This window comes from Micromys minutus (genome assembly GCF_963924665.1).
Source record: "Micromys minutus genome assembly, chromosome: X".
Taxonomy (NCBI): Eukaryota; Metazoa; Chordata; class Mammalia; order Rodentia; family Muridae; genus Micromys; species Micromys minutus.
Window position 1 is genome coordinate 126,937,646 of NC_137970.1, and position 26,697 is coordinate 126,964,342.

At 50.4% G+C, this 26,697-nt stretch overlaps 1 protein-coding gene across 5 annotated transcripts; it reads right to left on the reverse strand.

Moving 5' to 3' along the window:
- FLNA (filamin A) lies at positions 1 to 26,563 on the reverse strand. Of its 5 annotated transcripts, none has more exons than XM_080910415.1 (50): positions 26,465 to 26,563; positions 25,063 to 25,116; positions 24,156 to 24,237; positions 22,809 to 23,296; positions 19,733 to 19,981; positions 19,530 to 19,627; positions 19,294 to 19,441; positions 18,582 to 18,700; positions 18,424 to 18,501; positions 18,167 to 18,329; positions 17,884 to 18,084; positions 17,200 to 17,337; positions 16,996 to 17,119; positions 16,726 to 16,862; positions 16,432 to 16,625; positions 16,105 to 16,218; positions 15,872 to 16,015; positions 14,844 to 14,967; positions 14,595 to 14,755; positions 14,420 to 14,510; positions 14,155 to 14,324; positions 13,841 to 13,958; positions 13,463 to 13,725; positions 12,425 to 13,022; positions 12,167 to 12,340; positions 11,921 to 12,083; positions 11,682 to 11,842; positions 11,423 to 11,593; positions 10,986 to 11,109; positions 10,745 to 10,901; positions 9,926 to 10,115; positions 9,744 to 9,767; positions 7,289 to 7,536; positions 7,085 to 7,180; positions 6,841 to 6,943; positions 6,616 to 6,756; positions 6,173 to 6,301; positions 5,814 to 5,987; positions 5,556 to 5,717; positions 4,913 to 5,116; positions 4,679 to 4,831; positions 4,446 to 4,568; positions 4,081 to 4,347; positions 3,788 to 3,925; positions 3,456 to 3,571; positions 2,795 to 2,927; positions 1,939 to 2,115; positions 1,561 to 1,779; positions 1,273 to 1,476; positions 1 to 491 (listed from the first exon to the last, which is right to left on the reverse strand). In XM_080910415.1, exons 4-50 carry the CDS (start codon positions 23,179 to 23,181, stop codon positions 304 to 306), a joined length of 7,944 nt encoding a protein of 2,647 aa, XP_080766541.1. In that variant the 5' UTR covers positions 23,182 to 23,296; positions 24,156 to 24,237; positions 25,063 to 25,116; positions 26,465 to 26,563; the 3' UTR covers positions 1 to 303. The 5 variants fall into 5 exon arrangements, with proteins under 5 accessions (XP_080766541.1, XP_080766540.1, XP_080766539.1 ...); XM_080910414.1 differs by having other exon boundaries at positions 25,063 to 25,137; positions 26,465 to 26,546; XM_080910413.1 differs by lacking the exon at positions 24,156 to 24,237.
- Positions 26,564 to 26,697: the final 134 nt, after the last annotated feature.

Here is a 26,697-nt window from a genome sequence, read left to right on the forward strand (position 1 = left end):
GGACAATGAAAGCAAAATTTTATTCCTCTTGGCTGGGAAAGAGAACCAGGAGGTGGTTGTACATAGGACTCCCACCCTCCCAGAACCAAAGAAGACATGCTCTGCCACCAAATGGCTCCCTCTGCCCAAGTGAAAGCCCAGAGGCAGGTGAACACAGCGCAGGACAAGGGCGACTGCAGTGAATAGAGTGGCCAGAGTGATCCAGGGAAGGGAGGGTCAGGGCTCAGGAAAGGAAAATGGGACTTCTTGGGGACAGGACAGGTGTAGGGATGCTCATTGTCACGAGAGCTTCAGGTGGCAGGCTCAGGGCACCATAATGCGGTATGGACTGCCTGGGATATGCTCATCACCCCACTTGACCACCAATGTGTATTCCCCTTTGTCCTTGAGCAGGTAGGAGACACTATAGAGGCGGCTGCCCATGTGTTTCACCAGGATCTCTTCACAGGGTGTCTTTGGGCCATGCACACCCACCAGTAGCATGTTGTTACCTAAGGTAGGAAGGAACAGGTCTCAGTGGCCTTAGATCCTTTCTTTGGCTATAATTGCTCTGAGCCCTTTTCACTATCCCACCTTCTGTCCCTTGCCTGATTATTAACACCCCCAAGCAAGCTTCTCCTACCCCAGTCTTGCCACCCAGACCACCAGAGGATAAATTTCAGCTCCTCCAGGACATTGGTGTTTTGCCTGCATGTATATCTGTATAAGGCAGAGGACGAGGAAGGAGAAGCCACCATGAGCTGGAGTCAAGGGCCCTGAGGGCTATCCAATTGGAGTTAAGAGCAGCCCAGATGAAACATAGCAAGTTATAACTTAGGGTTATCCATTGGAAAGTAAACTCTAACAATATAGAGAGTAGTATTTGCTAAGCTCTTATGTTGAAGGCTTATTGTAAAAATAAAGATTGTGTGTGGTTTTTATCTGGGAACTAAATGGTCTAAGGTAGGTAGACATTCTGGATAGGAATTAAATAATTTCTACATTTCCCATGGAACTGGAATTACAGACAGTTGTGAACTGCTATCTGGGTACTGTGATTTGAATCCCAGTCCTCTGGAAAGAGTGGCCAGTGCTGAGCCACCTCTTCAGCAGCCCCACTCCAGGGCATTTTTTTGAAGGGTAAAAAGGAAGTTACAGAGGCCCAAATAAAATTAAGGTAGCACCAGAAGCAACAACCATACCCCTAAAAGGCAGTTCTTGCACTTCCTACATGCTGACCACCCTGTTATTTCTGGCTTTGCACTTCCAGAAGCTAAAAACAGGGCTACTCACCTGCTTTGCTGCAATCTACTGTGAAGTTGCTCTTCTGGCCTACATAAGCTTTGCTTAGTCCCAGGCCTTTGGCTACTACCTTGCTGACATCAGCAGGACCTGGGCCTGAGATTGCATGCTGGGGAACAGTGGCAACTTTAGTCAGAGAGTCCACAAACACAGATGATGTCTCATGGAGGCTGTGGTTGCTAACAAGACGGGGACCTACAGAACAGAATGGGTTAGACTAAAAAGCAACTGAAGTATCAAGGCATTGGGTAGCCACCAACAGCTTAGCCTAAGGCTCACCTGTGACCTTGGCTTTGAAGGGGCTTCCCCCAATATGATAGGGGCCACCATACTTGATGGAGATGAGGTAGCTGCCCGGTGCCATGGGGGTATATGTGACACGGTAGCCCTCAGGGCACTCCTGGCAATCCATCTTCACCTTGGAAGGGCCATCAATGGTAACCGAAAGGGCACCAGCTCCTGCATTGCTTGTGTTCACAATAAACTCAGCTGGGCTCCCTGAGAAAATGGAAGGTCAGGTAGAGTCTACCTCACTGGCTTCCCTGCATTCAGCTACCCATCACAGCTTTAATACTTCCACATGCTTCATGGTGCTGGGGCTGTATATCCACACTCAAGGCTGTACATCCAAACTCAGAGCTATACCTACAAACCTACCTGTGACACCACCTTCCAGGCCTGCTCCATAGGCAGACACTAAGCCTGGGTCCCCTCCATGCCCAGGCTCCCCAACTCGGATCTTGAAAGGACTTCCGGGGATGTGAGTACCATTAAACTTGACATCAATCAAGTAGATGCCATTCTCTCGTGGAATGAAACGCACAGCATACTTATCTGAAATGGAGGACATAGTAAGGGATTGGTGTACTTTTATTAATCCAACTAGAAAATCTGAAAGGAACAGCTTTGGTTAATATCCCCTTTATTTCTCTTGCCACTAGTAGGAACCTAGCTATTCCATGGAGATCTCTCTGCTTCCAGAATTGTGCTGGGTATTCACTCCAATAATACATACATCCTGAGAACTAAGGCTATAGATACCTAAGAAATCTACTTGTAAGTCCTTTGGACTAATAAGCAAAATGCCCACCTTGCTGTCTCCTTAGACACTGTACTGTTAATATCATGCTGCCTACAGATTAGCAGGCATAGAAATGGGGAGGAATCTGTTTCAGGTCATGGACCTGGGGGAAAGGGAAAACTAGTGAAACTAGTATGCTTCAGTAGAATTGCCATTTCTCTGGCCCCAGGGATAGACTGTCTCTCTGTGTCTCTGTGTGTCTATTTTTATGTCTTTCTCATGTATGATACTCCTATAAGGTGTTCTTCCTAGTGGCCATGATAGAAAGTCATTATCTTCATGAGTACTTGTTTATTAATCTGGGAAGGGTTTCTTAACTGAGGAGCCCAGATCTAATTGCTTCTAGAATCATTATTTACCTTGTGTGCATTCAGCCTAGTTCTAGTCTGCTAGGTCAAATGACTGGATGAGTAAGCATGGATAGAGCCTCACCTTGGTCAATCTCTGTGACATAGCACTCCTCCAGAGCTCCTGAGGGGCTGTGCACCTTGGCATCAATTGCCCCCTTGGCTCCGTTCAAGCTGACTGCAAAAGATGCTGGCTGGTTGACCTTTAACCCTGACTCCTGGAAGCACAGCAGATGTGGTTAGACAGAATGGATAGAGCCAGGGCAAATGTGAGAGCAGGAGACCCACAGAGTCACTTACCCATCTGGTGTCCAACATGGTTTAAAGAGGGAGAGCCATTGATCTGTGAGGGCAGCAAGCCACAGGCATATCCCCAACCAACTATCCCCTAGACGAGTTCTCCACAATCACACACCCAGGTAGCAGAAAGGCAAGGTGACCCCACCCTGTAGGTAGCATTCAGCTCTAACAGGCTGTCCCTCTTTAAACCTCAGCCCTGGTGCGCAATGGGCACAGGCTTCTGTTCAAAGCCTTTAGACCTGAGACACGAGAAAAACTCCACGCAGTTGGCAGGGCACTTCCTGCCAACTTCAAGCGTGGGCTGTACCCGGCCAGAGCAGAAGCCTACCATCCAGAATTGTTTCTGGGTAGGCCACTCAGCTCAGTGCCAAGGCCTGCTTGCCATGGTGACTCTGGTCTGGCCGGGCCCAGGAGCCCCAGATGGGCAGTTTCTCTCAGTGCCTCACCTGAAGACTAGAAACAGTAAGGCGGCAGGCGTCACCAGACGGAGAAGCCACAGGCACCACGAAGGGGCTATCAGGTATGTGCTCCTCGTTGAACTTGACTGAGACCTCATAGTCACCTGGACAGGAAGAAAATATAAGGCTATACTGAAGGTGCCACATGTTCATAAAGGCTAACCTAGGAAAAGCTTCTTGCCTCCCACAGTCAGCATGGGTGTCCCTGGAACCTCAAGATGGAGAATAAGACCCAAGTGGAGACTATGTAACACCTGGGTCCAACACACCCACACTCAGGTCCTACCTCTCCCTACCCTAGCCATTTCTGTTCCCATTACCTGGCTCCTGAACTACGTAGGCCACACCACAGGAGCCATCCTTTCGGTCCTCAAAAGAGATCTCAGCTTTGCTGGGGCCTTCAACAGCAATGGCCAGGCCTCCAGCGCCAGCTTCCCTAGTCCAAATGCTGAACTCCGCTGTGGAAAAGCAGTATGCACTCATGGAGCAGAGGACTGGTTCCCAGCCTCAGCCAAGTCTAAGCAAAGCCAAGATCAACATGCCTGCTGGCTGTTTCCTGCAAACACCCATCTAGGCCCACCAAGAATAGCAAGAATTAGACAAGTACACCTACCTGGCACTCCAGCTTCAGCCCTCTCTAGGCCAGGGCCTCCAGCACGGACCTTGTGAGCACCTCCTTCCCCCAGAGGCCCCACAGTGAACTGGAAGGGACTCCCAGGCACATGCTGGCCCTTGTACTTGACACTGACTGTATGCATTCCCATCTCAGCAGGCACAAATCGGATACAGTAAGTATGATTCTCTCCTTCTACGATCTCTGCCTCATGGGTCTTGCCTGATGGGCTGGTCACCTGGGCAGTCATATCTTGAATGCTAATTTCTACAAGTAGAAGATAGCTTGGTGAGCAGGGCCCTCCCTGTCTTTCTACTTATGCTCAGGGTTGCCCCAGGAACCCTCCTGATCCTCCTGATTCCTACCAGGAATCTTCAGGCTGAGGTCACAATGACTGCCAACATTGGCCACAGAAGGCGCACGTCGCCTGCGTGTTATACTCTCTTTTACCCGGCCCTCACCTGTCACCTTCACAGAAAAGGGACTGCCTGTAGGGGAAAAAAGTACAGTCTATACTTTGCACAGTTATAGGTGAGCACTGGGGTGTATCCAGGAATGCTGCCAAACCACAGGAGAGGGGTACAGCTGCCACACTAACCAGGCACATGCTGGTCAGCAAATTTGATGTTTATAATGTAGTTTCCAGGCTCTGTGGGACAGTAGGTGACCCTGCATGTGCCGTCCTCCAAGTCCTCTGTGTTGATGTCTACTTTGCTAGGGCCCTCAATGGAGAGACTGAGCCCACCATAGCCTGGGAGATAGATAGCAGCTATTAAGCCAAAATGTCAAGGAAAGCTGTATTGTCCCAACTGGCAGGCCACCAACTGCCTACCTGCATCTCTGGTGTCAATAATAAACTCTGCGGGCTCAAAGGTATGGCCTTCGTGAAGGCCTTGACCAGAGACCCTCACACGGCTGGCATCACCTATCTCCGATTGGCTGATCACTACTGGGATGGGACTGCTTGCCACATGCTGGCCATTCTTCTTCACATGTACCAGGTGCTCCCCTGTCTCCTTGGGAACGAAGGAAATCCCTAGACACAGAATAGGGCTATCAACAAGGTGTGAACTCACAATCTCCTTCCTTTCTTTGTTTGAAGACAGTATTACAGGCTAAAATGACTTTTAAAAAATTTTTAATCTTTTTTTTATTAATAAAGTTCAGCCTTTTAAATGAGTACACTGTAGCTGTCTTCAGACACATCAGAAGAAGGCATCAGTTCCCATTACAGATGGTTGTGAGCCACCATGTGGTTGCTGGGAAATGAACTCAGGACCTCTGGAAGAATAGTCAATGCTCTTAACCACTGAGCCGTCTCTCCAACCCTAAAATGACTTTTAACTCATTCTGTAGCCAATGATGGGTTCCCCTGATTTTCCTACCTCCACCTCCTAAGTATTGGGACAATAGGCAATCACCACACCTGGCTCTCCTTCCTTCCTAGAAACTCTTGCTCCCCCTTAACCTCTTACCCACGTGGCCATTGCGCAACCGTTTTAGCAGACAGGGTTCCTCTCGACCTGAAGGTGGCACCACAGTGGCTGTGAGTAGGCTGAGGTCTGTTTCTGAGATGTTGATGGGGATATCAGCAGCAGAACCCACCTTTAGGTGGGACATACGCATGGAATCATCACCTGGTAAGGGTGCAAGTCATCAGCCACTATAGATCCAGCCCAAAAAAGACTGCCCCTGTGCCACCTCTTCCTGTCATTACTCCTGATGGTCCCTACCTGTTACTCTGGCAGTAAAGGGGCTGCCTGGGATGTGCTGATCATTGTACTTGACTAGGATGCTATAATCACCAGGTAGCACAGGTAGGTAAGAGACACTGCATGTTCCATCCTGGTTGTCAGTGCAGCTGATTTCTGCTTTAGATGGACCCTCAATGGCCAGAGACAAGCCTCCTGAAAAGTATCACAGACAAGAGTAAGGACTGTGCCCAGAGACACATTGCTAAACCTTTGTGAGTTGACTTGATGGCTCAGCAGGGGTGTGAAGATAAGGTAGAAAACTCCATTCAGGATCATCTCCCACACATTCATCCAATGGAGGACAACTTGAGCAAATCAAACCTAGAGCTTCTCCTTACCCTCTCCTGCATCCTTGGTGTTGACAGTGAAGGTAGCAGGTTTGTTGACCACTCCATGGGTAAGGCCAGGACCATAGGCAGTGATGTGGCCACAGTTAACGTAATCGACATAAAACTGCAGAGGGCTTCCTGGGGCCAGAATAGAAGCCAAAATGAATACCAACCTCATTCATGTGCTAATAATTTTAGTTTTGTTTTTTAAACAGGGTCTTGTGTTTTTCTGGCTGGCTTTGAACTCATTACAAAGCTAAGGATGACCTTGAACCTCTGATCCTCCTGCCTCGAGGGCTACTTATGATTACAGGTATGTTCCATGATACCTAGATTATTCAGAGCCTGATGTATGCTAGGCCAGCAGTCTACTAACTGACCTATAACCCTGCCCCAGCCTGGTCTTCCTGAGATGGGCCTAGGATGGAGTAAACAAGAGGTAATATACCCACCTGGGATATGCATATTGTCATAGCGAATGTCCATTTCATGCAGGCCAGCTTCACTGGGTGAGTAACGCACAGTAACAGTGCCATCTTTGTTGTCAGTGATAGAAGGCTGGGCCACCTTGCCTGATGGCATTCGAACTTCCCCTAAAGAGCAGTGATTTGTGTCAGGACAGGAGATTGGAACACTGGCATCATTGGTTTCCAAGTTTCTTCATAGCCCTCACTCACCAGTGATCTCGCCTTTCTTGATAGTGAAAGGGATGACAAGATCAAAGGGCCTCAGGGTGGTCACATCCAGCCCATTAACACCTACCATGGGCCTCTCTGGAATCTGCAATGGAAACAGAAGAATCAGGTGAGGGGCTATGAGAAGCTATGGGGTTTCTCAGGGCCACATGAAACACCCAGATGGCCAGCTCCAAGTGTCCCTATGGATTAGACAAATTGAATAATACACCTGGCCAGGCCTTACCCAGGTTTGCTGGCTACCCTGAGGATAGGTATACTGTGGAGCCAGCTGCTGAGGCCTTAATGGAGTTTGCACTGTTGATTGGTCCCCAGCTAAAGCCTGTGGGGTAAAGTGAGAGGGTCAAAGACTGTTGTCACAAAGGGACCTGGAAGGACAGCCTAGGACTTTCCCAGATTCCCTGCCCACCCATCCTTGGCCCCTTCTCACTGTAACTTGGAAGGGGCTGTTGGGCACATGCTCGCCACCGAAGCGCACACAGATGACATATTTGCCCGGTTGGGGGGCTGTGTAGAAGATGTCAAAGGTACCATCCTCATTCTCCACCACGTCCACATCTACCTCTGAACCATCAGGTGTGCACACAGTGCAAGTCACTTTGCCTTTGCCTGCTGCTTTTGTGTCCACAGTAATCACTGTCTCCTCCCCAATCTGGATGGTGGGGCCAATGCCAGCACCTGGGAAGGCAGAGTGAATCCCCATAGGGGAGCCAGCAGGTGAGCCTAACATTTTGGCTATCCCCATATCCGGCCACCCATCCAGACCTCTTTCTGCTCCAACCAAGCACAGCCAGCCCCAACCTCTAGCCCAACCCATACACCAAGCTACGATGGTGAGTGGTTTCTCAGAAGGCAGGAAGGATTCTCCTGACCACCTCAAGCCCCTTTATGAGAGAAGACCAACAGGTGGTACCCAGGTACCTAGGAAGGAAAGTAAGGGGCCATCCAATCCCAGAACAAGCATTTACTGCTACCTCCTCTGCCAACTCAGCCTCAGCTGGTACTATGGCCTATGCTAACTAATACCAGCACTCTGGCCAGGCCCATGGCTACCTGTACCTGTAGCCTGGCCCTGGGCTTCAGTGCTATGTGTGGATGAAGTGAGGCAGAGTCCTGCTACAGTGTGGGAGATGTGAAACTTTCCTCCCTACCCAACCCCGAGGCCTGAAGGTGAAACTGGAGTTTCCTGACAACTGAGAACGCTTGCTCAACCAGAAGCTTGGAATGAGAGGGCAGCCCAGCACAGCCTGGCATAGGCAAGAGCAAGCAGCAGGAAGGCAGCAGGGTTAGCACCTATGCAGTGCATCACAGCAGCCTTGGCAAAGCAGTAGCAGCACCCAAGGAACAGGAGATAGGAGGCCCAAGCCACCACTGCAGGGTTGCAAGGGTAAAGAACACCTGAGCAGCCTCTAGGGCCCCATAATGCCCGAGGAAAGAGAAAGGACAGTGACGTTATGATCTGGGGCTCAGCTGTGGAGGCTTGGGAGCTGTGGATTGTAAGGCCTGGCAGCAAGAGCATCCCTGCAGCCTAGCCTCCCACAAGGAAAGCAGCTAGGAACACCAAACCTATTTGAGGATCAAGTTTAAGGGGCTTCCTTGCCAGCCTGCCACCAAGCCCCCCATTTGACCTTGGTCTCGCACTAGCTACATGAGATTCAGATAGCAACTTCAGCTATAACCCTAGCTGCCTGCTGCCCATGCTGCCATGAGCTTCCTATATGCCTGCCCTATATCATCTAGCTAATGATTTGGGCCTTCTCCTGAAAGCTACTTGATTTCTTATTTCTGTACCTAGGCTTCAAGTGATCAGCAAGTCTTGACCATAGCATCTTCAAAGTACACTTGTTAATTGGACTACTGTTTAATGTCCCAATGGCCACTGACCAGGCCCAAGACAACCTTCTAACTTACCCAAAGATGATTTAAGTTCCCTTGCTGGGCTCCCTGTCTCCATTCCACACATAATGGCCAAGAAAATTGAGGCCACTGAATTAATTCTGTCCTCCCCTATGTACACATAAATGCCATCTCAAACCCCACTGTCTATTCTACAAAGCAATCTAGTCTTTGCCACAAAAACCTAGCTACCTTAAATCCTGCCCTTGGCCATCTACCCAATTTCCTGCCTCACAGCCTTCAGAAGCCCATAAGTAGTTGTAGCCTCATATCAATATCCCTGGGATGTCTTTGTCTTGAGGCAGACAAACCTGCCTGATAGGGACAGTCTAATGCCATTGCTGGGGGAATGGGAAGAAAGAAGGAAAAAAGAAGATTGGTCGCAGAATGCACTTTGGAGCTCTGAGGCTGGGCCAGGCCCTGCCATGCTGGCCACCCAAGCAATTGACACTGGCACTACTGCACCACCACCCAGCGCCACCCACTCATGCACCTCCCCAAGCCCAGGACACAGAGGCCCCTGAGAGGTGGGGATGGAAGTCTGTGGATCTGACAAGGGCTAGACTCCCAGTGGGTGGAGGAAATCACCTTGTCCCCTGAGCCCATGCAGGAGCCCTTGTGAGAAGGAAGCACCTGCTGCCCATCCCCGGGTGCTTCCCTGGGGTGCCAAGATCCCCAGACCCCAAAGTCCCCAGTAAGGTGCCTCCTAGGATACACTTCACCCCAAAGCTCTCAGCTGCAACCCAAGTTCTCAGATGGGGAGATGGAGGCCCAGAGAGGGGAGAACCAGAGCACTCATGCTTAGCTCCAGAAACCTCCCTGGGCCCTGACCCTCCAGCCCATGGCCTTGTCTTCATAGCCTCCCCAACTCTGTCCTTGCCTAGAGCTGCAGCTGGAACTGTCCTGGGAATGAGTTAGCAATGAAGAGGAAAGGAAACTGCCTCTCTGGGCAGTAGGGGCATTGGGAGTGGCCCCAGCAAGCAGCTTACCTAGCCCGTGACCTCCGATTGACACTGAGGTGAGAGGGCAGAGAGCAAGGAGAAAGGTCAGGTGAGTCACTCAAGGGGGCGGCCCCCACTCCCACACGCCGCCCCAAGCAGCGAGCCCTCGCACACAGGCACACCCAAGCCCCGTGCCGAGTGACGCCATGGCCGACGGTGGGCTGGCTCACCTGTGACTGTGCACTTGCTGGCATCCCCAGTGGGCACAGCCCGAACACGGTATGGGGAAAAGGGGATCTCATCACCACCATACTTGATGAGGATTGTGTACCGGCCTGTCACATCTGGCACATAAGCCACCGTGTATGTGCCATCATGATTATCTTGGATGTGTGTCTTCTTGGGCTTGCCTTCAGGGTCCTTTGTGGCAAAGCACAAGTGAAGAGGTTGGTCCAAGCCTTGCAAGACCTAGACTATCTCAGGCCTTTCATAGAAATACCAAGTACTGGTATAACAGAGATATGTAACAGGGATATAGCTTTTGGGCCCCTCACCCCCCCCCCATGGCCCCAGTGGCTGCCTGCTTGTGGCAGAGACCAGAACAGAAGCCCCCTAAACATCCAGCATTCTCTGACATGACAAAAGATATGACCAGAGAGCAATTTGGTGCCCATACTCAACCCTGGGCCTATCCTAGGGGCACTAGGAACTTACATGAAAGATCTCAGTGTTGCAACATTATACCTGTCCTGTGAGAACATTGCATGTGGGGAATTCAAAGCACTACAGGTTTTGATACCATGGCTAATAGCAATGAATGTGTGTTTGGAGAAGCTTGTTTCTCTTCAACTTGAAGAAAATTGCTACACATCCTAATGTAGTTACATTAACAGACCAAAAGCAAAGGCCCTGTCCTTAAGAATACAGCTCCAGACAGACTAGTTAGCCAAACTGAGCTGCCTGCCTAGCTGTAGCCCTATATTCCAGCTGCCCAGACCTGGTTCCTTGCCTCTTCTCCCTATACCTGGAGTTGCAGCCAGGAAGCTCACCGTAATCTGGACAGCCAACAGACCCTCCCCAGCATCCTTGGCATCAATGGTGAACTCCACAGGTAGGCTGGCAGGCACACCAGTAGTGTTGAGTCCAGGTCCACTGGCCTTCACTTTACTGGCATCATGTGTGGGCAGCACCTTGACCTTGAAGGGGCTGTGAGATTAGGGTGTTATGAACTATCAGAAAAGCTTAAGTACCTAGCCTGCCCCCAACAAGCAAGTGAACTCTGCTTCTTACCTTCGTGGCACTTCTTCTTCACCATACAGCACAGAAATGCTATAGGACCCTTCTCGGCTGGGCACATAGTTGACAGTCTGAGTACCATCAGCATTGTCCACTACATCCACTGGCTCCACCAAGCCTAGCCCCAGTTCAAAGGATAAAGCCTTAGGTTGGCTCTTTGTACCCACTCCCAACCCCATCTCCCTGAAGAACTAGGGCAGAGCCCAAAGACTAGACTTTATGTTTTTAATTGCCCAATTCTAGGAATTCCTCGGGCCCTCCCTCTTGCCACATCTATTCAGTGGCCAAGTCCTGTCCATTATACCTTCTCTAGAGTTCTACCTAATTTTGTGATTACCCAAAACCCCTCTACTATCTGTGCTAACCAACATGCTACTGGGCCTAAAAAATTATGCCTTCTTAACTCTGTTACTAGGTATGTGAAGTCTCACCTTTGGGCCCCTGCACTTTGACCTGCAGTGGGGCAACTCCAGCTTTGCTTGTGTCTACCTGAAAGGACTGAGGGAGGTTGGCACGGACCATGCCTGGGCTTAGACCAGGCCCAGAACACTTGACTTTAGATGCATCTGTCACATCATGTACAGGAACCTTGAAGGGACTACCTAGGGGTTGATACAGAAGGATGATAACTATGTAAGACACTGTGAATATGGCAGAGTTCTAGTTCCCTCCTTGTCATCATCTCCTTACCTGGTACTTGGTGACCACCATAAGTGACATTAAGGCTATAGGTTCCAGCTTCATAGGGGATGTATTCTACTGAGCAGCTGCCATCTTTATTATCCATACAAGACATCTTGGCCTCTGAGGGACCCTCAACAGCCAAACCCAGGCCACCTGTGCCAGCTCCCCTGGTCCAAACAGAAAGTCTGTCATTATTAGGGTTCCCAAGCCCATTGCCTGCCCTTGCTCTTCAGTGGCTCACTCACCTAGTCTCTACTGTGAACTTGTTGGGTTTGTTGGTGGTACCACTTTGGATGCCTGGCCCATGGACACGCACCCGGGAGGGGTCACAACCCTCTGTTACAGGTACCTGGAAGGGGCTGCTGGGCACAGGGCTGCCATCATAAGTCACATCCACAGAGTGTACTCCTGGAGGGTAGGGCAGGTCAGGAAGAACTAGGCTTCTCCACTTACTCCCTGCCCTGCCTAAGGTACCCCAAACACATTCATACCTTCTTCATATGGAGTGTATTCCACTTTGTATGTACCATCACCACAGTCCTGCACATAGGTATCTGTCAGATTGCCAGAGGGGTTGGCTACTCGAGCCTTGACATGTGGCCCTCCAGTCTGTGTAAGAGCCCGGGCATCCACACTGAACTCAGTGGTTGCCTCTCGGAAGACACCTGGAAAAGGCCATAGTGAGGCTGTGGCTGTAGGACTTTTTGAACCCTGTAACTACCCCCCTCCCCTTCAGCAGGCCTCCTTACCTTGACCTTCAATCCCAGGCCCATAGCACTGTACACCTGAGGTATCTACAGCAGGCTCCACCTGTAGCTTGCTGGGGAAGTTGGGCACAGGCTGGCCACCATACTTGATAGTAACAGTGTAAGCCCCAGGACAGAGAGGAATATAGGTAATGGTGTGTGTGCCATCACCATGGTCCTGAATGTATACTTCAGCTGGTAGTCCTGCCTCAGAGCAGATCTCAATTGTCAACTCAGCACTTCCAGCACTTGAGCAGTCCACTTGGAACTGCCCTACCTCACCAGCAGTAGCCCGCTCCAGCCCAGGGCCTGAGCACTTCACCTTGGATGCATCAAAACAAGGAACCACATGGGCCTTGAATGGGGATCCAGGAATGTGGGTGTCAGCAAAAAGGATGTTGATATTGTAGTCCCCAGGCTCAGTGGGCACATAAGACACAGAGCATGTACCATCCCCGTTGTCCAGGCACTCAAGCTGTGCTTCACAGGGGCCTTCCACTGTCAGGCCCAGGCCACCAGTGCCAGCGCCCTTTGTATCAATGGTGAAGCGGGCAGGGGAGCCTGCATTGCCCCCCTGTAGCCCTGGTCCAAATGCCTTCACCTGAAGAAAGGAGGAAATCAGAAGCAGCTATCAGCCCAACCCTTTATCTGTTTCCTTTTGCCCTAAGTTTCTTCCTTAGCCAGAGACATGAAAGGAATAGGTTGCATATTATGTCATCCACTCATCAACCATAAAGATAGAAATAACAAAGGTTTAGGAAAAATATGGAGAAGATAGGGGATCCTAAGAAAGGAAAATGGACCAGTTATGATTGTGCATGCCTTTAATCTCAGCACTTAGGAAGTAGAAGAAGGTAGATCTCTCTGAGTTCGAGGCCTACTAGGTCTATAGAGTGAGTTTGAAGACAACCAGAGCTGAAAGAAAGAAAGCGGTGGGAGGGAGGAAGGGGGGGAGGAATGGAGGAAGGAATGGCCCTCACCTTATAGCCTCAAAAGAAAGGGAGCAAGGAGAGACACAGACAGACAGACAGACCTAAGTACCTTGCTGGGTTTGGTGGGGGCCACAGCTTCTAGTGGGAAGGGACTGCCAGGTACAGGCACACCATCATAGGTGACTTCCACCTCATAGGGCCCTTCTTCACGGGGCACAAAACGTACCACGCTGTTGTCAGCTCCCAGGCCTGGCTCTACCTTGCAGGGCACTGCTGCACCTGAGGGACTCACAATCTTGGATGCTACTTTGCCTTGACCACCTGCACCCTTTGACTTTACTGTGAACTCTTGATCTTTGCCAACATCCACTTCTGTTGCAATGATGAAAACAGAGGAAAACAAAAACCAACCATCATTTATCCAGCATCCAGGCTGGATGGGGTTGACTGGTCCTCAATGGCAATGGCAATTATAGCAATTACTTACTGTCACCAAGGCCAGACACCTTGATCTTGCTGAGGTCCAAGCTTGGAGATACTGCCACTGAAAATGGACTCTTGGGGATGTGATCTCCTCCATAAGTGACACTGACACCTACTGGGCCCTGAAATGGGTACAGAAAGGCAGGGGTCACTAATTAGTACCCCAGTATTCTTGGCCTAAAGCTGTCCAGCTTGAACAAGTATATGATATTTGCTCTTCAGACCCCTTCCCAGGTGAGAAATCAGAAACCTCTTGCAGGAGCCTACCTAGCATACCATATAAGGAGGAATATGGCTGCAGCAGATAAAGATAGCTACCTGCTGCACAGGAGTGTACTTTACTGTGTAGGTATTATCATGGTGGTCAATGATGTCCACATCTCGCACTGCATCTCCCTTAGCCAGTCCTGAGAACTGAGCATCCAGTTTGCCTTTCCCAGCAGTTTTAGCATTGACTGTGAAATGGGTGGGTTTGCCAAGTTCAATACCTGAGGAGATATAACAACAAAATAGAGGCATCCTACTCTGAGTTCCCTATCCTTGGTTCCACTCAGCCTTCTATATATAGTACACTCATCCTTACCAGTACGACTTAGGCCAGGACCCTCAGCCTTCACCTTACTGGCATCATGAGACGGCTCCACTTTGACTCTGATGGGGCTGGTGGGCGTGGCCTATAAGTGATGGGAGAAAAACAGTTAAGGATAGCAGCACCCCAACACTTAGCAGTCTAGGAACTCGAAGTACTTAACACCTACCTGGTCAGCAAAAAGGACCATAATGGTATAGCTGCCAGCCCCACAGGGTGTGTATTTCACAGTGAAGGTGTCATTGTCATTGCGGATGATATCAAAGTCAATATCAGCCTCAGTGGGGCCCACTACTCCAGGGGCACACTTGATACCAATGCTGACATCCCCTGTCATTGAGAAGTGGGGTAATAAGAGGTTGGGACTTTGTGGAGACAGCCTAATGCACCTGTTATCCCATTCGCATCTAAGCCTTACCCTGGCCAGCCTCAGTACAATCCACAGTAAAGTAGGTAGGTTCATGGGCCTTCAGCCCAGTCTTAGCCACTCCTGGACCATATACCTTGACTTTGTTTGGGTGGCTGCCAGCTCCCACATTCACCTGTAGGGTATATGGAAAAGTGAAAAGACATGACAAGCTTGTAACAGATGTGAGAGGCTCCCTCAGCTACTGCTGGTAGACAGGCCAACTATTGCTGCTACCTTGGAACAACTGGAAGTTCCTCAAACAGGTTAAAGTGAACACACAATACTGTAATTCTGCTTCTAAAGAAATAAACACCTAGGTCCACAAACACCCAAATGTTCCTAACAATTATTCGCATAGCCCAAAAGTAACACCTCACATTCCCACAAAATAGACATAGTGTTTTCCATTCAGACAATGGGATGTAGAAAGTATTCAGCTATTAAAAAGGTATAAAGCACTGGCATGCTACAATGTTGAAAAACTTTCCCAAGACACTCAGTGAAAGAAACCAAACAAAAAGTCATACAACAAGCATGGTAGCACACTTTTAATCCCAGCAGTCAGGAGACAGAGGCAGGTGGATCTGTGAGTTCAAGGCCAGCCTGGTCTACAGAGACAGTTCCAGGACATCTTGGTCTACATGGTGAGATCCTTTCCCAAAACAAAACAAAACAAAAAGAAAAAACCCACACACTGAAAAGGTCACACTGTGTGTGACATACACACACACACACACACACACACACACACACACACACACACACACACACACACACACACGATCTATATGAAAGGCCCAGAGAATGCAAATCCATAGATCAGTGGTTGCCAGAAGCTAGAGAAAGGGAAATGGAAATGGGAAGGATTGGAGTTTCTTTGGAGATGATGAAAATACCCTAGACTATACTGATAGCTGCCAACTACTCTGTGAATATACTTAAAGTCACATCCACTGTAAATGGGTAAACTGTATTGATATGCAAGCTTAATCTTGTTAAAAATAATATAGGAACAAAGGAGCTCTGGGATGGCTTACCCGGAAAGGACTGTTGGGGATGCTGACACCTCCCCAAGAAACCATAGCTGTGTGCTTCACTGGCTTTCTGGGCACATAAGAACAGCTGTAAGTACCATTGCCATTGTCCTTGACTGTTGTCTCCACAGAGTAACCCTCATTGTCCTGTAAGATAGGCAAAGCATGCATCTGCTAGTCAGCACCTAATCCTAGAAACCTATCAGTCCTGTTCCCAACATGAGTAGGCATCCCACCTGAACTTGAACACGAAGAGGGGCCTTCCCAGCATGCTTGGCATCAACTGTGAACTCTGCTGGCTTGTTGACAGCCACACCAGTCTTCTCTAATCCAGGCCCACGTGCCTTCACCTAGAAAGAAAGAAGACCAAGATACGGCCACCAAAGTTAGGCAGGGGTAAATAACACAGAGTAGCAAAAGCATGGTGCTAGAAATACTAGTCAGGGCCTGGACTCATGACCTTTTAGCGTTGCTGATAAGATAAATAATGCCCACCACCATAAGTCTTCCTTCCCAAGCAAAAGCAGAAGGCCATGCTCAGGTCAGTGTTGTGTGCACTTTACCCGGTCTGGGTGAAAATCCTGGGGTGCCTCACGGATGTCAGCCATGAAGGGACTGAGACGAATATCTTCACTGTTACACAGCACATGAACAGCATACTCGCCAGCCTCCTGGGGCCAATAGCGCACATCACAAGAGCCATCACCCTTGTCGTCACATTCAATCTTTGCCTGTGATGGACCTTCCACAGAGAAACCTGACAACAACCATCAATTCTACTGGTGCTCTGGAGCCTTGGGATAGGCTCCCCTTACCATCCTCTAGTCCAGGTACCCGCTCTGAAGCCTCTAACTTACCCAAGGTGCCCACATCATCACCAATGGCCTCTACTACGAAGTCTGCTGACTTGCCAACAATGCCACCTTCCAGGCCAGGACCCCATGCCCGAACCTTCTGATTACCACACTCAGTGCCTACCTTCACCTCGAACGGGCTGCAAACAAGAACACCATACAGGTAAGCACCAAGAGCCACTGCCGAGACCCAGGCAAGAAGATGCCACTGGTCCCTCACCAGATAGAGAGATGGTAGGGCTCAGAACATGGTGAAGAGTGGAGGGAGCTTACCTGCGGCCAATGTTCTGGCCACCCCATGTGATAGTGACAGTGTATGTGCCAGGAATTGTGGGGTAATATTCAAAGCCATACACACCATCCCCCAAGTCCTTCTGCTTTACACGCTCCTCACCCTCTGCAAAAACAAAGAAGAACTTAGGCCTAACCAACTATAATGTGAGGTCCACCACCCACCACCCCACCAGATAAACTTACTGGGACCCTTTACAGTGACCTTTAGCTCCCCACTGCCAGCGCCCTTTGTGTACACCTTGAAGTCAGCTGTTTCCTTCACTCGCACACCCTTTGGCTGGAGGCCTCTACCAACAGCCCGGCAGGCAGCTGGGTTACAGGCTGTGGGTAAATAAGCAAACTGAGTTGTGGGGAACTGGGGCTGGGTATCCCCTCCCTTGCTACCCATAGAGCCAGACCATTAGGATTGGCGGGTTCCTCAGAGTTTAGCCCAGCAGGTGAAGCACATGCAAGAAAGAACTTAAATGGGTCTAGAACCTACACCCTAAGCAGGGATATGACAGGCTTTCTTCCACCTGCTTGACAATAGCTCCAACCAATGCCTCCACCCAGCCCTCCCCACCAAGAGAAAGATGGTTCCAAGTACCGTTGACCCTGTGGGCAGAGCGAGAGCAGCGGGTTTCTAGACAGCTGGAGCGAGCTCTTCCGAAGGTAAAAGCATGGAGAAAAGAGACGAAGAGGGGCAAAGAGAAGAAGAGCAAAAGGGCCCCAATATGGGAAAGAAAAACAGTGCTTGCCCAAACAGTGGAAGCTCAGAAACTGGAGCTTCCAAACATGGGCTTCACTGGGACAGCCCCAGTTGCCTACTCTTCCCAAGAAACCCAGGCCACAGCAGCACAGTAAAAGAACATCCATGGGCAGGCCTACCTTGGCCAACAGTGACAGTGTAGGGGCTTCGAGGGATGGGAACACCAGCAAAGGTGACATGTACTGTATGGACACCCTCCATGGTAGGCTGATAGCTACAGCGATAGGTGCTGTCACCCCTGGCCTCCAACTGAGGTTCCACTGTGCTTTTCTGTCCAGTAGGGTCCTGGATGACAACTTCCACCTCGCCCATGCCAGCTCCTGTCCCAAGGCACAGACTCAGCTCTGGGACTCCAGCACAGCTCTCCCCATGGCTGGCTGGGTCTTGGCTGCCTCCCCTCACCTGCAGTGAAGATCTCAAAGTAGGTAGTCTTGTTGGCAATATTGCCGCTGGGCTCCAGACCAGGGCCCTGGGCAGTCACTTTGCTGGCATCACCCTGTGACTTGTCCACATACACCTCAAAGGGGCTCTTGGCAATATGTTGGCCAGCAAAGAGCACAGTCACCTGTTCCCAGGAGGGGCAGACTGTGAGGGTGAGGTAAAGGGCCCTTCACCAAACTACCCATGGCCACCAGCTCCATTCTCAGCCAAGGACTCACCTTATGAGTCCCCGTTACTTCAGGGACATACCAGACAGAGAAAGTACGATTCTTGTCATTATTGGCGGTCACTTTTGCCTATGATGGGAAGAGTGTTAAAAGCAGTCCTTCCAAAAGGGGACACAGCAGAATCCTGCCCTGCCAATGCATAATCCTACCTCTTCCTGGTGTCCAGCTGGGTCCTCCACATATACCAGCACCTCTCCCTGCCCTGCACTTCGGGTCTCCACAGTGAATTCTGCTCTCTTCTTCACCATATTTCCTGTAGGCTCAATGCCTGTCAGAAGATGAGGAAGCCATGGACCAACTGGTAGGGCCACCCCCTCACCTCTATACCCTGGTCCCCAGACACTAAAGGTTTATGAACACAGCATTAGATACCCTATCCCTCTGTGGGCTCCGTGCCCTTCCCCCAGCTAGGCACAATCCAATCAGTAAGGTTTGTTCAATGTAAACCCAGCATTGAGCCTGGCCTCAGAATCCAGCTATGTGTGCTGTTGCCACCAGGACAGGCCCATGCCCATTCTCTGAAACAGTCTGGTTTGGTGCACTTGTTTCCCAACCCCTTGCACCTGCATGATCCCTACTGCTTCATTGCCAATTATAGAATAGCAGTATGCTGGGTCCTCCTTCAATCAAGAAGCTTCCTGCAAGCCAGTATGACTTAAGGAACTTACTAGTTGGTATTCAATTGCCAAGGTACCATTTCTGGCCAAACCTGATCCATTTATCTTCCTCAAGAATGATTATTTCATTGCCCAACAGTCATTACTCAAAACCTCTTAGGACCCAAGTTGAAAAAAAATACTCTCCCATTGACCAGATATAAGTGCTCATCCCCTTGGAATGCCACTGACCAGGCCCCCTCACCTGGCCCATAGGCTCGGGCTTTCTTTGGGTTCAGTTTGGGCCGAAGAGGAGCCCCTGGCTTCAGCTTGGCCTTGGGGAACTGAGACAGGTAGGTCATAACAGAATGCTCATCTACATTGGGGTCCACAATTTCCTCTGGGGTAATCACCTGTTGCAGATAGAAGACAAGAGCCATTGAGTCTCTCCTCACCTTGACCAAGCACCCCTTAGCTGCATGGGCCAGTCAGGGAGCATACCTGAGGAATGCCTAGCCAGTCGTCAGCCTGCTGCATTGCTTCCCGTGCATTGTTCACAGGCTTACTAGCATCCCAGGAGTCCCAGTCAGGACACAGGCCTAAAACACAGAAAAGAATATGTTGTGAGTCTAGCACAGTAGAACTACCCTCTAGGTTGACAAGATAGCCTTAGCCCAAGATCTTCCATCTATGTGCCCCCTCACCTGGGGCACAGCTATCAACAAGAGCACCCAGGGCTCGGCCACTCTGCCAATCTCGACTGAAGTTTGTAATGGGCAGCTGTGGCAGCTTGTTCTGAATCCAGCCTAGAAGCCTCTGCTTCGGTGTTTGCTTCTTAGCCTCCTCATCCTCTTCTTCATCCCACATGGGCATCGAGATGGAGTAGTGCAGGATCAGGGTCCAGATGAGGCCTAAGATCAGCTTCAGATTCCCATCCACAATGGCCTTGCTGTCTGTGGGAAAAGGGGTAGCACCACTGCAGTTAGGGATTTCCCTTACCAAGGAGGTTGAGACCTAGGTCAGCAGTACAGCAAATCAATTAGGTGACAAAAGGCCCCTCCCAAGTAGGGGTAGAAAGTGGATCAGGCACCTTCTGCCCAGGGCCTATAAACAGTGTACAAAAATATTTAATGTTAAAAGAGAGTTTAAGGGGAAGACACCCATAGACACATGATGATAATACAATGCAATAAGAGGGACCCTGCCAAAAACACATGATAATATAATGCAATAAGAGGGACCCTGCCAAAAACCCCAAAGCCCAGAAGGAGGGTGGAAGAACAAGTGAGATGAATGCTATGCAGCTGCTGAGATCAAGAACTGCCCTAATCTCTTAGGATCTATGGGAACTAGAACTGGCTCAGCCTTGACCTAAAACTGGGCTGGAACCAAAGAAGAGGAAGGCTAGGTTGGCAAAGAGTAGTTAGGAAATACAACTGCTGCTCCAGAGTGGGGGGAAAAGGCAGAGGAAGTGGGGGCATTGGCAAAGATCCTTGTGTAAAAGGGTGTGAGTTCCACCCTTTGCCACTTCCTTGTCCCCCTACCAAGCTAGTAAACAGGAGGTGGCACAAAAGAGAGGACTGGCTTAGGAAAGGGGGCCACAACATTGCATTTTGTCAAGTCCTGCCGTTTCAGCATAACCTTCTTAGATGCTACTCACCACCCAGCCTACTTGCCACCTAACGGGCTAGGTCTCAGGAAGCCACCAGGCTTACCACAAGGGAAGTGGTTAGGGCAGACACCCTAAATACCCATCACTATGGCAACTCCCCTGAGCCCCACCCAAAGCCACCTCTTTAGCCTCCTCAAGTGTGGATGGCTTATGATTGAGTAACATTTTCTAAGGCTCGCTCGTCTTTAGAAACCCTACAGGCCTTCCCTGTAATCAGAGAATGTTTATCTAGTAAGTCAATGGGGGAGGGTCATGAAAACTAGGAGGATGCCATTAAGAGAGCAGATGACATTCTGGTCTAATGAGACAGCACCTGAGCCTCTCAAAGCAGAGTTATCTTTCCCATTCACAAACAGGTCCTGGCCCCCCATGGATGTTTTTCATTGTGCCAAAATACTGAAAGGATGGTAAATGAAGTTCAAAGAAGACCAAGGATCTTACCCTAAGTCATAGGTCTATCATAAGAACCCACAAGGAGACCATAGTCCTTGGTAGCCTCCAAGGGGAAGAAGAGCAAAGACAGACCCACCATCCTAGTAAGGTACACCTGGTCCCTCCTCTGGTCTGATTAGGTGGGCTATGCTAGCTTTGTACCCCCTCTCAAGAGGAGGAAAGGCCCAGGGCCCAGGGTTGAGAAGCAGCCTGGTTAGATAGCCCCGCCCCATCCCACCCCTTATCCCCAGCCCCTGGGCCAGCCTGCCCCCTCCCTCCCCTAATCACTGCTGCTTTCCAACATTTTTTGCCTTATATGGCAAAGCTCTGGGAACTAGGCCTGCTCCAGCCAGCTCATGAGAAGGAGGGGAAAAAAGGGGGAGGAGACCCCCCTAAGGAGCTAGGGTGTGGCCTGCCTCCACACATCCGGTTGCCCCACTCCAAGACTCAGAAATGACTCATCTGGCTAGACTGAGGCTGGAACTAAGGATTAGTTTTCATACATCCACTGGCATGCCTCTATGAGCATTCCAAAAGAGAGAAAGAGAGAGGGAGAGAGAGTGGGAGAGAGAGGGAGGGAGGGAGGGAGGGAGAGAGGGAGAGAGAGAGAGAGAGAGAGAGAGAGAGAGAGAGAGAGAGAGAGAGAGAGAGAGAGAGAGATGAACTCAGCACTTGAAATCTGCTCTCTGAGGGCCCAGGAGAACCTTGGTCCCTTGATGGTTTAACTAGCATGTACCATTCCAAAGTTGTAAGAATAACAGAAAACCCTTTCTATTATAGAGAAAAAGTCCATTCTTCTACTCTCCCTGTTCCACATTCCCAAGTTACCAATTCTGGTGCCTGTCTATGAGCAGCCCCTACTTTGTGAAAGGCACAGGATCCTGCAAGAGACCAATGCCAACCTCTCCAGTTCAAAGACATGAGCACTGGGCTAGCAATAAACCCTGTGCACACTGGAGCACCTTTCAACCAGTCTCTGCATTCTAGATGTACAATCCAAGGTTAACATGGAAACAAGAATTTGATTCATGATAGCAAAGCTGGCAACCAAGCATACACTACAGCCAAGTGCCCAAGTGCCTCCAGTCAACCACACTCAATGCGCCTGGAGTACAGTTTTGCCAGCAATACATCTCCCTCCAAGTTTGGCAAAAAAAAAAAAAAAAAAAAAAAAAAAAAAAGATACAAACTGGGGATTTGAACTATCTCCAATGGGGAAGCATGTTCCAGGGCAAAAAGTTGAGGGAGTCCTACACTAACAAGCTGCAACCTTCACTTTTCAATTACAGAGGAAGCCAAAGGCTTCTTTTAAGGTTACTTTTAAAATTGTAGGTGAAAAACATGGATATCCCAGGGATGGGGTGGGTGCGGCTCTCAGGGGCAAAAGGCAGCGTTGGGGGTGCGGCCTACAAAGGATGTGAGCTCAAGCCTGGGAGCAGGCCAGCATGGCGCAGCGGGCGGGGGCGCATAGCGGTTTGCATGCTCCCCAGGCTAGTTTGCGCGCCTTTGTTCTCGAGGACCTCAAAGAACAAGGCGGTTGAGGGGCCTAGGAGTACCTTTGGTTGTGAGGCAGCTAGGGAGGAGAAATGGGAGGGAGCCTCTAGAGGGGAAAGAGAGGAAGAATTTGTGGTGACCACGCCCGCACCCGCGAAGCGGCCAGTGGCCCGCGCCCTCACCTATGGACACTAGCTTGATGCTCTCACGATCCAGGAATTCAAGAGCCACTGACACATTTTCGAGCTGCATCTGGCGGAAAGTGGGTCGTTGGTTGTGTTTTCGGTGCATCTTCTTCTGGCTGAGCACCTCGAGCAGCGCTATGAGCCGCAACCCATCGCTCAGGTCCGTCTGCAGATTGGCGATGCGCTTGCTCACGCACTTAAGGTGTTCATTGCACCAGCGGGTAAAAGTGTTCTGCTGGATCTTCTTCCATGGTGCATCTTCTGCTAGGTCTTTTTCAGTAGCCGGCATCTCAGCGTCCCGCGTATCGATACCGCCTCCCGGAGATGCGCCCGCCGCACTCTGGCCGGAGCGGGAGTGAGAGCTACTCATTTTGAGGCTCGAGGAACCTAGGGGCGGTGCTGCAGCCTAGCCGATGGGACGGCCCTTCAATTAAAGCAGTAGGCACCTCCGCGCAGGAAAGACGAGGCACAGAACAGAGGTTGCACTGCGGAAAGAGCGAGCCCTTTAAATGCAGGAGAAGGGCGGAGCCAGAGGCAAGATTTCCTTGGGGCAGAGCCTCTGGGTGGGGCTTCTGGGCCGCGACCGCCCAACCTCGCCCCTCCCGTTGGAATGCCCCCACAATACCCCCTATCCCCCCCCCCCCCCCCCCGCCACTGCCACCAGGCTCCGCCAAAAGCAACTCAGCTCTGCTACTCCAGAAAGGGTCTTTGATCCCCAAAGAACACAAAAAGGTTTAACACATGAAACAGACCTTAGATCTAGGAAGCTTGAGCAATTCTGTTACAGACTTGCTCAGCTCCGGCGGGCACACCCTTACAAGGAACTTTTTTTCCTCAAATTTCCTACAGAGGGCGGAGTTAGTAAGGTCCCTGTATCCCTTGGGCTCCACCCGACTCTGTACCCTCCTCTACGTTCTCTATTCTTCCCTAGCTTAGGGTTCTGGGCCACAGTCTGGTCCACAGCAATGCGAAGAGTCCAATCCTGAGAGGGAACCCTTCCAGAGCTCCTGACGCTGCTGCAAGCTCTTTGTGTGCACAAGTGCTGTCAGACAGGGCTCTCATCACCCAACATAGCCACCCACCGACCCCTGGCACTCCCAACCCATCTCCGATGGTCTTCCCAGTCTTCATGGCCCTGACCTGCACAGGCCCATTCCCACCGTTGTCTTCTCTGCCGTCTAGTTGCATTCGGGAGGAAATGGGGCCAGCACTGGGCCAAGAGGCCGCCAGCACTTTAGGATCAAGCAGCTTTCCAAAGGTCCAGGCTATGCCAATAGGCACAATCAGAGGGTGCCTGCCTCGTGATGCATGTAGATGGGTACACCTTGTACCTGCCTAACTCACCGTTCCATCCACCTTGGGCCCTAAAGAGTTCTGGGGAGAGAGGTCTTCTCTGGCAGAACAGTCCCCAAGCCTTGCTGTGACCCTAGAAATGTGAAGGGGCTCAGGAATAAAGTTCCAGATTACTGAAGGAAGGAGAATCACCAGAATCAAGGTTTGCTAAGGAGCCTGAGTGTGTTCCCCTGAGTAATGTAAAGCTACTTGCTAAAAGTTAATCTTGTGATAGATATTTTCTGGAGACAGTGATGAGGATGCTGTGCTGAGGCAGAAAGAAGCAAAAATACAGAGACAAGAAAACTGTACAGGATACTCACAACCACCCTCTTTAGTTAAGGGGATTCATTTTACCTATGTCTTTCCCATGGTAGACTCCTTCCATCTACTTTCTCTGTGCTTCAAACCTCACCAGAATGTTAAACTATTTTTCCAGAAAGTCAGGCCTCTGTTCCTACTTCTCAATTCTAAGACCAGTGGTGGGGGCTGAAGAGATGGCTCCGTGGTTAAAAGTCCTGGTTGCTCTTCCAGAGAACCTGGGTTCAATTCCCAGCATCCATATGGCAGCTCACAACTGTCTGTGACTCCCCAGCTCCAGGGGATCTGACACCCTCACACAGACATAGAATGCAGGCAAAACTATGCACATAAAATTAAATAAATAAAAAAAAAGACCAGTGGCTGAAGGAGGTCTTGGGTTGGCCAACATGTCATGCCCAAATATGGTTGACTCTCCCATGGCCTGGAGTGTCTTCATTGCCTGTGGTGGGGCTATGATAGGGCTTTGATCACAATGGGCACCACCTTTCAGCATGGTCATCTTGAGATTATCTATAATATCACCAGTCAAATAACATTTTCAGTACAGAACCACCACCCCCATTCCACCTCCAGTCACCATTCCACTTCCAGTCACCTGCATAAAGATATCTTCTCCTCTTCTGTTTTCATAAGTGAGCCAAAGGTTAAGCTGGGAGACAAGATGACAGAACTGTGAAGGGATAACCCAAATGGAAACTTCCAGTGATGTTACTCAAGACACAATTAGGGTAATATTTCTGGTCCCCCTGACCTACTGGAGAGCAAATCCCCATGTATGGAATTTCGTCAATAAATTATTTTTCACTCAGTGCCATTTGGCTGGATCACCTGAGTTCATTAATTTACAGAGAATAAGGAAAACTGAACTATAGTAACAAATCACAAAGAACTTGTGTTTTCCAGCTTCCATTTAGGGGAAAGAGGGAATTGGGGAGTGTGGGTAGGGGATGTCCTGTCCTTAGAGTGGACAAGCGCCACCACCAGATGTCGCTCCAACCCAAAGACCCAGATGGGGCAGCCCCAGGAAGCCAAAATCCAGCTCTTTCATATTTTCCCTTATTTGGAGTAGATTCTTGGATGTTAGACACACTCCGCCCACCTCCCCACCCCGCTCCTCTCAGACCCCAGGCTAGGCCCTCGCACAACTATAGACCCAAGCCCACCAGCTATATTGGGATGCTAAAGAGCTATTTCTAGACCTGTGCAGCCAGGGGGCGCCAAGGAGGGAAGGAAACAGAAAATCCCCAAAGTGAGACCAGTGCCCTTAAGGCAAATCCAGGTGTGGCAGAAGAGAACAATGATTTACTGAGCTCTCTCGCCTTGGCCTGGCCATCTGGATCTGCAATTGACTGCGGGTAGATTTCGCCCACTTTTTCTGGCCCCAGTCTGGCTTTAGGAATCTAGGGACACTGATGTTTATGTCCTAGCTGACAATGACCATCATACTCAGAACCAACCTGAGACAGGACCCAAAACCCTGACTGAAAATATAGCTGGCCATGCCCCTACCACAGCCCTGGAATCAGCTTCCCATGTAAAGCCAGCAGGGGACTCTTGTATCCACCCTCGTTTCCTCCCTCTTGTGTCCACGCTTGACATTGGCTGAAAAATGTCCTTCCAAGTTGTCACTCACCCTTATCCTAATCGGGGTACTAGTCTCAAAAGACCTTTCCCAGAGAGATACACAATGATCAGTTTATGGGTGCCCATGCCTGTACTCATCTCCTGCCAAACGCTCAGATACCAGCTCCCTTTTCAAGGACTCCTCCCTTGGGCTCGAGCTCCCAGATTCCTGGGCATAGACACAATAAGTTTGTGGTAAACTATGCAAGGCTATCATCTCTGGACACCAACGGGATGCCTGGGACCTGAGTCCGCACCCAACCTGCACCTGGCCTTGGCCTCTCTGACTGCTTTCCAGACCTCTCCCCAGCTCAGAAGCCGCGCATCCACTAACTGAGGACTATCTGGCGTGGAGCTGACCACAGAGCCCTCACCTGCTGTCCCTGCAACCGCGGGGTGGCGCCCAGATCTCCGCGCCCACGCCCGCGCCGGAAGCCTGAGAGCTCCACTGGCGTCCGCTGCGTGCCGCGCGCCTCCACGCGAATGAGCCGCTGCCGCCCGCCTTCTTGTTAGCCGCATCCCCGCCCCACGCCCGCCCCGCGCCCGGCCCGGCCCGACAAGAAAGCCTTAATTGGTAAAAATCGCCCAGGAGCTGGGGGCAGGGAGG